At 39.1% G+C, this 14,631-nt stretch overlaps 2 protein-coding genes across 3 annotated transcripts; both read right to left on the bottom strand.

Moving 5' to 3' along the window:
- Positions 1–3: 3 nt before the first annotated feature.
- hdhd5 (haloacid dehalogenase like hydrolase domain containing 5) lies at positions 4–9,085 on the bottom strand. The gene is made up of 8 exons (XM_034215918.1): positions 8,799–9,085; positions 5,768–5,983; positions 5,568–5,680; positions 3,047–3,140; positions 2,929–2,962; positions 2,646–2,820; positions 2,383–2,571; positions 4–1,476 (listed from the first exon to the last, which is right to left on the bottom strand). Exons 1-8 carry the CDS (start codon positions 8,892–8,894, stop codon positions 1,068–1,070), a joined length of 1,326 nt encoding a protein of 441 aa, XP_034071809.1. The 5' UTR covers positions 8,895–9,085; the 3' UTR covers positions 4–1,067.
- A 669-nt stretch (positions 9,086–9,754) lies between these two features.
- Positions 9,755–14,291, bottom strand: ccdc77 (coiled-coil domain containing 77). Of its 2 annotated transcripts, none has more exons than XM_034215945.1 (12): positions 14,055–14,291; positions 13,328–13,372; positions 12,842–13,028; positions 12,586–12,728; positions 12,169–12,265; positions 11,845–11,929; positions 11,651–11,739; positions 11,308–11,456; positions 10,887–11,148; positions 10,517–10,642; positions 10,258–10,410; positions 9,755–10,058 (listed from the first exon to the last, which is right to left on the bottom strand). In XM_034215945.1, the coding sequence occupies exons 2-12, from the start codon at positions 13,360–13,362 to the stop codon at positions 9,912–9,914; spliced, it is 1,473 nt and encodes a 490-aa protein (XP_034071836.1). In that variant the 5' UTR covers positions 13,363–13,372; positions 14,055–14,291; the 3' UTR covers positions 9,755–9,911. The 2 variants fall into 2 exon arrangements, with proteins under 2 accessions (XP_034071836.1, XP_034071837.1); XM_034215946.1 differs by having other exon boundaries at positions 14,059–14,126.
- Between the last annotated feature and the right edge of the window lie 340 nt (positions 14,292–14,631).

Below are 14,631 nucleotides of genomic sequence, written 5' to 3'. Positions count from 1 at the left end.
ACGTTTTGTGTCTTTCATCCTTTTAATTGTTATTTTATTCAATATGGCTTTTTCAGTACATTACCAGTGTTTCACAGTTTTACCCAGTATTTAACATCACCTGCAGATTCCACTTAATTATCACTGTAGAATAAAGACTCAATTTAATAATATACTTTATTATAATGTTATATTATTACAGATATAACAAACCTGTCTAATTTTCAGTAGTACTTTAATGTAAATACTTTATTAATCTTCAACAAAAATATTGTATTACTGACATTTCAAAATATTTCAAAATATTTCCCTTAGACTTTAACCATTAGACGATAAAAAAGCACATTCTTTTGAAACTGTAATATTGTGTATAAATCAAAAAAATAAATAAATAAAATGACAGTACTCTGGACATAGGTTAAAATGTATGAGGTACTAAACTGAAACCAACTTAATCTTATTACCATTAGTGGTTACACATGCAAAAACAAATCAAGCTGAAATATGATAGCAGTAAAAAAAAACGGCAGAAATGGTCTAGGTATATTTTGGAAAGGCAAGATAAGGTCTTTCTGGATTATTCTGAATGTTATCCAGGTAAACGTGTAAATATGTTTTAACAATCATACATGAACTTACAGTACTCTATAAATGTCATAGTTTAGTAACTCAAAACCTAGACTTCCTTCAAATCCATGTGTGTTTTATAAAAAGAGAAAGCTGCGTAAAAAGGCAAGAATGGACACGTTCTACTTGATCAATTGACATGTACAGTAGTAGTAGTAGTAGTAGGTAGGGCAATTGTGTGTGTTTGTGGAGGTGTTGTGCAATATAAATACTGTAGCAGTCTGTGACACACTATCAAACATGACCAACTTAAAAAGGATTGCATACTGTTGCTGTTTGCATTTAATTCTACGGCACTTTATAAAAATCTGTAAAAACAAGCCACTGAAACAGCTTCATGTCCCCAGTCAAGATTAGGGACGGATGTTAGTCACAAAACAACTCTTAGAGATGGTGCTGCTACCGGTTTAGGATGGTTAGAGTTGTTTTCTGGATGGCTGTTATTGATGAAGCCGCTCATCCTACTCCAGAGGCCAGCCTTCCTGCTGGAACACCAGCTCCACCGCCTCCTTCACATCCTCCACCAGGAAGGTCGGCTCCGTGAGGCTGGGGTCGAAGCGGAAGTCCCTGTGGCCGTGGAAGGTGGGCTGATCCTTCACGGCGAGGGCAGGGTCCGAGGGCAGCCCCTCCTCTCTGCTGTACACTCCTGTGCACACCAGGATGGAGCTGCAGCCCTCAGGGAGGTCCCCCTCCGTCCCGTACACACCTGACGCTCCGCCCAGTTCTGCTGAGGTCATTTTCAGGGCGTCTTCAACAGTTTCTGAGCCTCCTCCCCCACTCTTGGCCTGCATCTGGGCCTTGGTGCGCTGGGAAGCCTGAAGGTAGTGGTCGTAGAGGTTGGCGCCGTATATGTCCGACATGAGGTTATCACTGTTAAAAAGATGAAGTGGCAACACATTAAAAGGAGCTCTTACTTGACTTTGGTGAATCAGAGCCAACCCTTCAGATTTTAATTTTGCTGATGCTTTTATCTACATGAGGGCAAATTCAGAACAGCAAGAGTCCTGCAAGGACATATGCTTCAAATAGTGCGACATACAGAAATGAGAAGAGTTGTATTATAAATATTCTTTGATAGATTTTATAGGCCAAGGTGCAGTCTGAGACATACGATGTGTTGACGGTCTGCTCTCCTGCTACAATGGGGAGCTGGTTCCACCATTTTAAAGACAGGATAGAAAAACACAAGTTACACAATAACTGAAAAAACAAACCAATTAAGGCAGTATGAGACCACCAACTCAATATAAAGAGTAAAATGACTGTTCATGACCATAACCAACTATGTGCTATATGTGCAAAATATATATATATGCCGTTAATAACTGTAATTATATACCTGCCTGCTAAATCCTAAGAACTGTTACAAGATGTGTATTTTGAAAATGATGTAACTTTTTTTAAATGTTCTTTTATTATATTTTGTATTATATCATAACTTAGTACTTTAATGCATGTAACATATGTAACATTAAGCTGTCTGTGGCTCTTTTTCTGCTGTAACTATGTACATTTCCCCTCTGTGGGACTAATAACGGTATTCCGATTCTGATTCAGTTCCCTGTAGGAAAGGGCTCTCTCTGTAAAGTAAATATTCTAAATATGGCATACACTTAAACTGATATTGATTATAATATACATTTTCCTGCCAGCCCTGTACTCAGCAGTGTATTGCTTCACTATGGACAAACTCAAACTACTCCACTTTAAACAGTTTGAACTATCGCTTTAAGGACAAATGTGGGTCTAAGGTCATGAGCCGACTGAGTAACTCACCCTATAGCATACAGCCGCTTCACAGGCGTGGTCCAGCCCAGCCTCTTGGCCTGCTCTCTGATCAGGAGCTCGGCGTAGTTATACGTCACCATGCTGGGTTTACCGATCAGAGCCTCGTACTTCAGATCAAAGCCTGTGACCTTCTTGTACATGCTCTCTAAGCACACCAGGAACATACCGTGACCAAATCTATGACACAGGGACATTCAGTATAATAACACCCTTAATAATGTTTCAGTGTGTATTTTTTACACATACTGTACCTGGGACTCTTCGCCTCGGCCATCCACAGCAGGTCCATGTTACAGGCCAGGAGTGGGATGTGAGGGTACCGCGCCGCGTTCCAAACATTGTCTGGGTTCCCGTTAGACAGGAGGACATCAACAATAAGCTGGAGGTTGGTCTCCCATCTGATTGGCTCACCAAATAGGATGACAGCTGTAGGAACACACAGGTGAAGAAGGGAGAAACATAAGACAGCCATTCCTGAGTTTGTTAGGAATTGTTAATCAATGCTTAAGCATCACACTTAAGGCTACAACTTACCGTCTATTGGTCGTAAGCCTTTTGTGGGGGGAATCTGTAAAATATGATACACAATTGTTAAAATGTCTCACTAATCTGTAACTGAACATCAACAGGCTTGACTATTAATACTACTTACCTTGCCCTTGGGCCTTCTGTTGTGATCTACGACATCTAGAAGAGGATATGCATCCCTGAGCATATCTATGGTAACAACATCCTGAAAGCCCAGGCTGAAGTGGGTTAAAGTCAAACACAGATGAGCAAGAGTTACAGTAAACACACTTGACTAACTTACGGTATTTATCTATACACTAAGGCCTTAAAAACTGTCTTTTTCTAAGACTTGATGGGAAATCCATAGATTGACTTAAATGAATGACAACCACAACAATGAAACACGCATAATAAAGCAGAGGACAAGGCAACTTGAAAGGAAATGGCGCTCCACCAAACATGAAGAATTTCGGTTACTCTGGCTTAAAAAATATAAGAAGGCACTACGCACTGCCAGAGCAGCTTATTATTCCTCCTTAATAGAAGAAAAATAAAAACAATGCCAGGTTTCTTTTTAGTACAGTAGCCAGGCTGACCGAGAGTCACAGTTCCATTGAGTCTTCTATTCCTACATCCATCAGTAGTAATGACTTTATGAACTTCTTTAATGATAAAATTATAACTCTCAGGGACAAAATAAACCACCTACCCTTAGTCAGCACTGAATCACCCTTAACACCGGACATATACTTAGAGTGCTTCTCTCCTATAGACCAAAACCAACTAAATTCAATCATTTCATCCTCTGCATCTACCTGTATCTTAGACCCTTTTCCATCGAAGCTGTTCAAGGAAATTTCACCCCAAATGAATACACCTGTATTAAATATGATGAATATATCTTTACTGTCAGGCTATGTTCCACAGATATTTAAAGTAGCTGTAATTAAACCTATTATAAAAAAAACAAACCTTGATCCTGAGGTTATGACCAACTACAGGCCAATATCAAACATTCCCTTCCTCTCAAAAATCCTCGAGAAAGCAGTGGCCTCACAATTGTGTGCATTTTTAAATACAAATTGTTTATTTGAGAAATTCCAGTCAGGTTTTAGAAAACATCATAGCACAGAGACAGCACTGGTTAAAGTCACAAATGACCTGCTTTGTGCATCTGATAATGGACTTGCCTCTATCCTGGTTCTGTTAGATCTGAGTGCTGCCTTTGACACTATTGACCATAACATACTACTCCAAAGATTAGAGTTTTTGATAGGTATAAGGGGAACTGCACGAAGCTGGTTCAGGTCATATCTATCAAAACGGTCTCAGTTTGTATCTGTCAACGATGAATCCTCATTACAAACTATAGTCAGTCATGGAGTGCCGCAAGGGTCTGTACTTGGACCCATCCTGTTCATCATATATATGCTACCATTGGGCAATATCATAAGGAATACCTCCATCAATTTTCATTGTTATGCAGATGATACACAATTGTATCTATCAATTAAACCAGATGTACAATACCATTAGTAAAACTGCAAGAATGCCTCACAGACATAAAGACATGGATGACCTGCAACTTTCCATTATTAAACTCTGACAAAACAGAAGTCATTATACTTGGCCCCCAGCACCTTCGGAACAAACTGTCCAACAACATAATTTCTTCGAATGGTATTACCTTAACCTCCAGCACCACTGTAACAAATATTGGTGTTATTTTTGACGAGGATTTGTCTTTTAAATCCCATATAAAGCAAATTTCAAGGACTGCCTACTTCCATCTACGGAATATTGCAAAAATCAGGCACATCCTAAATGACAACAATGCAGAAACACTAATCCATGCTTTTATCACCTCCAGGCTGGATTATTGCAATTCCCTTTGATCAGGCTGTCCAAACTCATCATTAAAGACCGTTCAATTCATACAAAATGCTGCAGCACGGGTTTTAACAGGAACAAAGAAGATGGACCACATCAGACTGTTTTATCAGCATTGCACTGGCTCCCAGTTCAGTCCAGGATTGATTTTAAAATACTTTTACTCACATACAAAGCGCTCAATGGTCAGGGACCATCCTACCTACAGGATCTTTTAAATCTCCTATTGCCCCTCTAGGGCATTAAGATCCCAGAGTGCAGGTCTGTTGGTGGTTCCCAGAGTCCACAAAAAAAGGTCAGGTGCTAGAGCTTTTGGCTACCAAGCCCCGTTCCTCTGGAATCAACTTCGTTTCGTTTTATGGAATTGTATTTATTGTACTCTAACTGTATTTGTGTCATTGTGTTATGTTCCTTTTTAAATTGGTATTTTCACATTGATCTTGTAAGATACGTTTGTTGTTTTTACATTGTTTTACATTGCCAATTTTGTTTGTTGACTTGTGAAGCCCTCTGAGACAAATAGGATTTGTGATTTTGGGCTATATAAATAAACTTGAATTGAAATTGAACCTACACTTGATAAAAGGCAATACATCTGTGAAAGGGCCTCACTGAGATAAATAGGCAGCAAAGGGTACACAGATTAAATACTGATAACAATGTGGAACACGAGCAAAAATACACTGAATAAACAGAACATGCACACTTCTCTTATAGGTCAACTTCAAGAGGTAAGTGCACAAACGCAGAGTTCCCGATTTAAGACAGGATACTTGTGAGCGACCTCCTCTATGGGACCCTGTCCAGACACCAGCACCCGCATTTTATGGATATCGGTGAACATTCGCAAAGGACTGTGAGACAGCATCACCTGGTCTGGAGTCACCTGTGAAAGAATATGGATGTCAGAGAAAAACAAAACAGTGCAAGCTGAGGACTAAAAAGGGAAAAGTGAAATGATGTCTTCAGCTACCTCCACCTCAAGCAGATGTGACAGGTGCTCTGCTTTAGCCTGCCTCATGGAGTTCCCAGCGTTGGTGACAAACACCACAGGCACCTTGTATTTCCCATGGCGGTCCACCAGGTTCTTGAAGCACTGCTTGGCTGCAGGGATGGGGGTCCTGCCCCGCACCAGCACCCCATCAATGTCAAAGAGGAGCCCAAAGGAGCCGGCGCCCTGAGGAGGGAGCTGGGATAGAGAGGGGGGGGCATGTGCAGCATGAAAACATGGGGCTGTTCATTAGCAGTGATACTTCATAGTGATGTGTCGGTCGCGAACGAGCCGGCTCAAAGAGTTTTATTTATTTTTGTTAAGTAATACAAGACGGAATGATATGATGATCTCCGCGCTACGGGTGCTCCGTGCATGCATGCAGTGACATGTAATATCCAAGGATTAGAAACGGTTGGATGCTGCTGTTTTGAACATTGCAATATATTTATTTTCACTATTTATTTATGATTATCTTTTAGGCTCAGCAAAGATTTGATGTCAGCTGTTGCTGTCTTTTTTTGTTTTTAGAGCCCTGCTGTTTTGTTAGGGCTTTTTCTTTAAATACAATTTTAAAATGTCGATACTGTAGCTGTCCTTTTTTAAAATGTCTATGCTAAAGTTTTTATAGGTTTTGCTATCTACTTTGTGTAGCGTGGTTCTACAAGTCAGTGCATTCATTGGGTGGTATCAGAGAGTTACAAGGGTCTTTAAATGCAATGAAAACAATTGGCCACAGCAAATCATTTATATTAAATGTAATTTTTACTTTTGAATACTTCAGTACAAAGGATGTATTGAATAATGTAAGTGATATGTGTACACATATACATCCTGAGTCAAAACAGGGCTACATTTGATTGAATTATAAAAGGTATGTGGTAAAATGAAGAGCCGTTTGGGAGCCAAAAGAGCCGGCTCTTCTTGGTGAGCCGGCTCTTCTTGGTGAGCCGAGCCAAATGATCCGGCTCACTAAAAAGAGCCGGAATTCTCATCACTACAGGCTGGGTCATAATCCTGTGACAATTTGGAGAAAACACTACCATTTTAACAAAATGGCAGCAATGTGTCAGACCAAATATGGCTTCAGTCAATATCAAAATCGTTTAACTCTTCAATACAATACATTTTCCCATTCCAATGTTCACCCTATGCAATGAGTAACACTAATGACAGACTTGAAAGACGCATGTAACATTTTAAGATAAAATGACACCTTTAACAAACAAAGTAAGAAGTATCTGACTTTCTTTATGTCTTTGTCCACTGCACTGCCTCAAATGATCTCTTGTTACAGGAGGCACTTCAGAGACAGTACATTATTTCAAAAATAAAAGCGTTTTGTGTGGCAGTAACACCAATGACGTAATTTTGGGTGACTGACATTTATTTGATATTATTAATAATAATTTATGTTTTTTTTTTTTACCATTTCAGTGTTATATTTAATGCTTGTAATGTTATGTAAATATAAATTAGATTTATTTATTGAAAAGAAAATCTTTTAAATTAAAACTATAGGCTCCACTTCCATGTATGATCAAAGTGACAAGGCAGTTCCTTGAACTTGACATTTTAAATAAATTGCAATTTAAGTATAAAACCATTTTTTATTTATTTAGTACCATTGCAAAGACAATCTCTATTTATTCAACATATATAATAAATGTGAGTATTAGGTAGTGCTGGGGGGAAACGATTATTTTGAAAACGATTAATCGGGCGATTATTTGATCGATTAGTCGACTAATCGAACGATTATTTTTCTGTTGTTCATTTCATAAAAACGTAATGTAAAAAAAACGTCATGTAAATTTTTTTTTTTTCACGATACTGTGTCTCAGGGGATCTTAATATTTAAGAACCTATTAATGTGTTATACCAGATTAACGGAAATAATCTCAGTTAATTGACGATACAAACCATGTTTACCAAAACAAAACACAAGTCTCATAAGAAGCATCTAAATGACCCCTGAGCGAAAAATGCTAACGGACATTGGCACAGAACTCAAGATAAAAGTACCCTTATTACTTATCGTAGCTGCACATACAATATATCCGATTAAAGCTGAGACTCCACAGATTATGTAGGTATATAGTATCATCACTGAGTGATCCGGACTCGCGACAGGGGAAGCAAATACAGTCATCACAACACGTACCTTCACAGAGCTTCTAGGGAGATCGTCTTACCACCGTAGCTGTCAATCTGATCAAAAGACGTGTTCAATGGCATTAAAATGAGAAAAAACGCGGCTGAATCGGTTAATCCATAGGTTTTTAACGTCTATGTATAAAAAATGATTGAATTTATAATCCATAATTCCATTTTATGTAAAAAATCGGAGAGCAAATGCTAGCTGCTAATGGTAGCCACCACAGCTAGCTGCTGCTTCTGCTAGGCTATGCAGCAGTCTCAGTGAGATATAAATATATAAATATCTTTGCGTTTTGGACTAACTTTAAAATATTCCCATGCTTTTGAAGACCTAGGGCGAGATGTTTTCGTTTGGGGGCTTCGTGCGCAATCCTGTGAGGAGGAGGTGGTAGCCGTTTCAGTCTCCATTGTGTTTGAAGTGCGATTGCGAACTGCTTGTTGCTTTGGGTGACCCACGTGTGTGTAGCGACGCGTCGACGCGGAAATATGTCGTCGACGATATTTTGAAGTCGACGCGTCGACGCGTCGCTACAGCACTAGTATTAGGTCAATGTCATGTATTTTGGTGTCTGCAAAAGTAAGTGACAGCACTTCCACCTTTTCTGTAGAATGACCCATATAACTAATTGAGGAGTGAAATAGGAGAATAACATAGTAATGACTGAGGTTTGAATTTGTGCCATAGTAAAAATGTGTGTGTGTGTGTGATGGGGTTAGCTTTTTTGACATGTGGTTTTTCCATTTTAACATTGCAATAGAAAATAAATAAGTACAAAAACAAGCTGACAAGGTACTTTTCTTAACTTGGTATTCATTAACCTCTATCTTAAATTAAGTAAAGTTTTCTACTTACATGGCTATACTTTCTTGAAGTCGAAGGATTTGCTGCTCCCTCACAGGCTGATTTCAGCAGCTGCAAGCCGGTTTTCCAACACCTTACTCTCTGCATATCTTCAGGCACTTGTAAGTAAAAGACGGTGGGTAAACAACAATAAAAGAGCTTTAGCCGAGCTAACAGTAACTATCTACTTAGGACTGAAGAAATGGGTCATGGTATCTCAAACAGAGAGGGTCAATACTAAACTCTGCGCGCTCTGCTCATGCTGTCAGTGTAGCTGCCATCACTCAATGCTCAATACACAACAGTGACGTCTATGAAAATGAATGCGCATGCGCAGAGCCACCGGAAAGACAAGGTTGTTTATGATCTGAGTTTTTGTAGAAATGAAACTGAATGACTTTATAATAGAAACTTAACCGCACAAATATAATTAAAATTATTATAAATAATTAATTTTCGACATTGACACGCAAATAATGTGTTCTGTAACATGTCATAATACCGTGTAGTTTGAGCAAAGTGGTTGGTCAAATTAGTTACTACATAGGCTACTAAACATTTCATGTTTAAAACCTTTATAGTTTATATGGGTTTTATACAATGCTGTGTTCAAGTTAACAGCCTTAATTTAGTCAGCCTTTTAAAATATATCAGCAAATGACCGTACACATTTTATATTTAATTAATATACATGGTAATGCACATATACAATTTATTTTCTTAACACCTACAAATGAACCAGGTACCATGTTAGAATTTACTTTTCACAGACATTCTATATAACCAAACCATGTCTATACTTATGCTTGTCTTAGGTAAAGTTAGTTAAGTCCAACAAACGTTTTTTATTTATATTTTGCCAGTAATGTTGTAACAGAATCAGTAATTCCAAAGTATTTACTAGACACCATATGTCATATGACATGTTCATTTCATTCTGTAAATGGGTGTTCATTCATTTAAAACCATTGTAGCAAAACATCTTTATTAGTCCAGGTTACAAAATACAAATAACATTAATTCTAAGTGTAAGCTATAAACCCAGTAGCACAAACAAACATGACTTAGATAAACTTCACATTGATTATCCTCTACAGGCAGACAGTAGACACCACAGTCCAGTCCTCAGCTGAATCTCAGCTCGTTTTCCAGTCCGTAGATCTTAGCTTTCAGCGCCATCAGCTCACCCTGAACCTTCTTCGTCCTGCCGCTGGTCTGACGTACCTCATGCAGAATGGCTAAGTCCTGGTTGGGCCCAACATTCAGAGTAACCTGCCACAGAGGATGTATGTACATCAGGTTTAACAGTTTGCATTTTAACTATAATAAAGTTCTATATAAAGTTAAATAGAGAGCTCAAAACATGCTGGTTGGTGTTACAAAAATCAGCCAAAAAAACATTTAACAGTTAAGACAAAGTGAAAAAATGGGGTTAGTTGAAAAAGTTCAATTATCAGTCAAGTAATTTCACCTTGAGGAGTTGTTTTTCGACATCTTTGAACTTCTGTCTGAGGTGCTTCAGGTCCGTCTTGAAGCCCTCCACCTCCATGGCCCTTCTCTTCTCCAGCGCTTCATAACGCTGAGTCATCAGCTGCAGACGCTTGGCCATTTTGTCTGAACGCTCCTGCACAAAAACATTTGGTAAAATAACAAACATCAGTATCAAGGAACTTGGGCATGGCATAACATATGAACATTAAATCAGAGCTGTATATGCACAGGAATGGTACCTTAAATATTTCCCTGCCCACATCCCCTTCCTCTCTGATCTGGGACAGCTCTGTCTCCAGTGTAATGCACTGCCCTCTGTACATCTCTGCCAGACGGTGGGCCTGCTTCACATCCTCCTGCATTGCCTGAGGACATAGATAAAAAAAAACAAGTTAAATAAAAAACAAAACAAAACACCCTAAAACAAACGGAGCTTAATATTTCATCAAAGGGAAGGATAAAGCGCTTTGAGTCATTGATAAAGCGCTATAATAAATGTAAGGAATTATTATTATTTTATTATTATTATTATTAATATTGAGGTGAGTTAGCAGATATATTTAAAGTTCTGGCTTTGCTTTCAGGATAAAAAAACGAAACAAACATTACTTTCAGCTCCTCCTTGAGCGACTGCTTCAACTCAGGCTGAGGCAGAGGGGGGAGCAGGGCGGTGCTGCTACTGGGCTGCCACTTTGGGCCCAGCTCTGCGCCGGCAGACGGGGTCTTCCTCAGGCGGTTGTGGCTGGAGTCCAACTCCCTGAGCAGCCGGTCCTTCTCTGACATCCAGCTCTTCTCATGAGCCCGGGCGTCAAACTTTAGCTGTAAAAAATCCCTGGTGCTCTCATATAACAGGTTCTGGGTACGCTGGAGCCTGAGGTGTAAACAAACAAAGAAAAATGTGTTTACAAAAAGAAAAAAAAATGCAAAAGAGGATTCACGATTCACAAAATGAAAAAAAGGCTTAAAGAGCATCATTCCTAAAATACACAGTACAGTAGTTGTGAATAAAAATAAATAAATGCAGACCCACTTGTCAGTCAAAGCTGATATCCGCTCCTGATCTTTCTGCTGTTGTGCCTGTGCCTCCTCTGTTTTAATCTGCCTATCCTCCATCAGAGACTCTACCTGCTCTCTAACCAGACGGGTCTGCTCCTCCATCTGAGCCTGCAGGGCCTCCACCTGAAAACACAAGCGATACAAATATAGTTTGGTAAAATAATCGCCAAAACCATGGAGGCAGAGAAGGGAAAAAAGTTCTCATCACTCTTTTCACATTTCTGTTTATTATTAATGTTGAATAGTGAGAGCTCTCTTTATGAAAATTGAAAGCACATTCATTCTATTACCCGCATCAGAAAGACACCTAGACCTACCTGTAGTAACAATGTCTGGTTATCGTTCTTGTATTGTTCCAAGCTCTCTCCATTAGTCCCTTCTGCTGATTTTAATCTCCTGCCACTCTCTAAAAAAATACAGACATGGAATGAAAATGTCACAGTCTGTCTGTATTTAACATTTAAATAACATTAATTGTACAAAAGACATTTGCCATAAAATGTTTTCAAACCTTTCCTGGTCGCAGCAGGTCTTAACTTTGTTGGCCTGAGATTGAGATGTTCCTCCAAGCTGGACTCCCTCTGTGTGATGGTTACCTGATATACAACAGAACAGCTGTGTTCAGAACATTGATTACCTGTTTACCTTTTTATCTTGCATAGTCATATTTAATCCCAAGTAATAAAGTGTAGAGCAAAAATAAAGTAATAAACAATATTTTCGAATTTTTTGGAACACCAGTTCCATTTAAGTGTGCCAGCCGATTTAGCATGTATAAAAGGGATAAACTGCACAGGCTGCTGTGAGACAGATCAACGATAAAGTAAACATGTACCTTGTGAGGAGGCTCCCGGTGAAAATATGTGATCTCCCCGGAATCAGGACCCACCAGAGCAAGAAGGTGCTGGATTTTCTTCCTGTCCTCCAACTCTCTGCACAGCAGTCAATAATGTTAGATAACTGAATAGTAATGCTTGAGAAAAAATAATGACAACACAATGCTAAAAGCAGATATTAAAGGCTCAACCACACAGGTGGTTTCACAAAGGGCCTGTTAGAAAATCATACACTATTATACTGTTTAAACAAATATGAAGTACCATTAAGTGAAAAATCATGCATAATAGCAGCCACATGGATCTGGTACACCTACATTTAAAAGCAGCCCTAATTCATGTTATTATCAAAGCTGTGATTTCCTGCTAATACAGGTCAAAATATCCACTGGATTCATCATCAACTGTACACCCACCTGATCTTTAGTCTGTCATTTTCCGCATAAAGCCGGAGAGACTGCTCTCTCTCTTGAAAAAGGTAGACCTGCATGTCACTCAGAGCGTTCTGCAGCTCGGCAATCTCGCCCTCCCGCTGTCGTACTTCCCACTGTAGTTTATGCTGAGAGGAAATCCAGGACGCACAGAAGTTCAGTAAAAACAGGCGATTATACTCATGCATGCCAAACATACAAAAACAATTATAATCACATATGACTCCTAGCTGTGTTTCACCTGGTCCTCTGTGATGCCTTTGTACTTCTCCAGCATCTGCAGCAGCTCCTCGTGCTCTCCGTCAAACTGGGCGATTTTCTGTCTGTAAAACTCCAACAGCTCCCTGGAGGGACGCAGGTAAGCCAGCCGCTCGTGGATCGGGGGAAGTGGGGAGTCAGGTTCTCGACCAGGCGTACGAAGGTTGGTTCTGTAGAAACAAGAAAGAGACTTATCTTAAAAATGAGAAAATGTTACATTTTGCCCCATGCGTGACAGTACCTGCTGCATTCAAAAAAGGAATGAAAAAAGGCATTTAAACCCTCTTAAGGAGTGAGACTTAATCCATGTGGGATAAGATTTAGGGATGTATCAGTGGGGGGGGGACATTATAAGACTAAGCATCATTCAGGGAGATTACAGTTAAAGCATTACATCTTCTGACAATGGACCAGTGTCACAGCAACATATATATTGCACACATTTTTTTCTCTGACTTTAAGATCTTACCTGTGTGGTGTTGCATCTTTTGTTGGAGATCCCATCCCAATAACACTGAAAACAAAAGTGTAATAAAAAAAGTGGTTGTCATCAATACTGTAAAAAATACTGTTTATACCTGTCTAACAATTACATACTTTCTGCAAACAATTCTGTATCAAGACGCCAAACAGATGATTGGAATATACAATGTTAATACAGAGATGTCAGCCCAGAGAGCCACTGTGAGAAATCATTGCTGAGAATACTGAAATATTGACAGCAAATAAACAGCTTAATGCCATCTTTTTAAATGCCCATTATCATGAGTTGTGGTCGGATTACGATCATATAAAGCGTAGTTTGTAAAATATAAAAGTCAAATGTGACACATATTGTATAAAGGGAAGTGTGTGCAGCATGTCTGAGTTTCCATTGGTCGGGCGCCAGGGGGAGCGGGACGTTTAAAAGCAAAGTCTACTACTCTTTTAGAAATAACGGTATACTCACGTTGAAGATTTCAACACAAATCGAGCTAAATAAGACTAAAGTTGTAACTGTACCTTTATGACAAAAACAAATAAGCACGTTACTTCCTTTTGCAAAGCTACTAAGTTTTGTTGATCCTTTGTGAGGTATATGATGGAAACACTTTAGATTTAGCAAAAATAAAGTAAGCACATAACAGCACAACAACAAAGCTACATTTAACTTATTTCTGGTGTTTTTGGCTACCATCCTTTTACATTTAACTTACCCACAGTCTCAAAAGTATTCGTTCAGCGGTGCTGTTGGTTCGTTGCTACCGGTTGTTGTCATCTGGATTTTGAAACCCGGAAGTTTATGCGTCGTCGTCTTCTTCGTGGCAAACTGCAGCGAAGTCGGAGTTATTTGGTCCTCCAGCGGCAGGCCAGGGTACTGGGTTTGAGCTGGGAGCGACATGAAAAGTAGGAATCAACTTAAACAGACAGAAGACACATCACCAGGGATGGAGGATGATTTAACATCAGGAAGTTACTGTAATATCGAAAAAAGTAAAGAAAATTGTTTTAAAGTTTCAATAATTACATTGAACTGGCGCAATTTATGGATGGTATTTGTGTATGTGGTCATATACATTTAGTTTAGTAATTCGATTCCACTGTTACACAACAGCGTTTGCATTAATTCTGTGTGTGCAATGCACTACTGTGGAAAGCTCTTGCAGTTTGCAGAAAAACGGAAGATAAACGTTTATCCCTTCAAAATAAAAGGCTGAAATGGAAACGTGGAGAATAAGAAATATGCAAATCTGTGATATCTTCTTAAAAAGAAGCTAGCCACGTTAAAAAATA

Source organism: Gymnodraco acuticeps, unplaced genomic scaffold (genome assembly GCF_902827175.1).
Source record: "Gymnodraco acuticeps unplaced genomic scaffold, fGymAcu1.1, whole genome shotgun sequence".
NCBI classification, from domain to species: Eukaryota; Metazoa; Chordata; class Actinopteri; order Perciformes; family Bathydraconidae; genus Gymnodraco; species Gymnodraco acuticeps.
This window is presented reverse-complemented; position numbering and strand designations above follow the sequence as displayed.

Excerpts from the sequence above, each read along its gene's own strand:
- hdhd5 (XM_034215918.1), bottom strand. The coding sequence starts at position 8,894 with ATGCAGAGAGTAAGGTGTTGGAAAACCGGCTTGCAGCTGCTGAAATCA. Across the intron at positions 3,141-5,567 it reads ATAGAGGAGGTCGCTCACAA|CCTGGGCTTTCAGGATGTTG; the intron begins GTATCCTGTCTT and ends AACCCACTTCAG. Across the intron at positions 1,477-2,382 it reads AAGCGGCTGTATGCTATAGG|TGATAACCTCATGTCGGACA; the intron begins GTGAGTTACTCA and ends TCTTTTTAACAG.
- ccdc77 (XM_034215945.1), bottom strand. The coding sequence starts at position 13,362 with ATGGGATCTCCAACAAAAGATGCAACACCACACAG. Across the intron at positions 10,643-10,886 it reads CGCTCAAGGAGGAGCTGAAA|GCAATGCAGGAGGATGTGAA; the intron begins GTAATGTTTGTT and ends CTATGTCCTCAG. Across the intron at positions 10,411-10,516 it reads TGGGCAGGGAAATATTTAAG|GAGCGTTCAGACAAAATGGC; the intron begins GTACCATTCCTG and ends GTTTTTGTGCAG.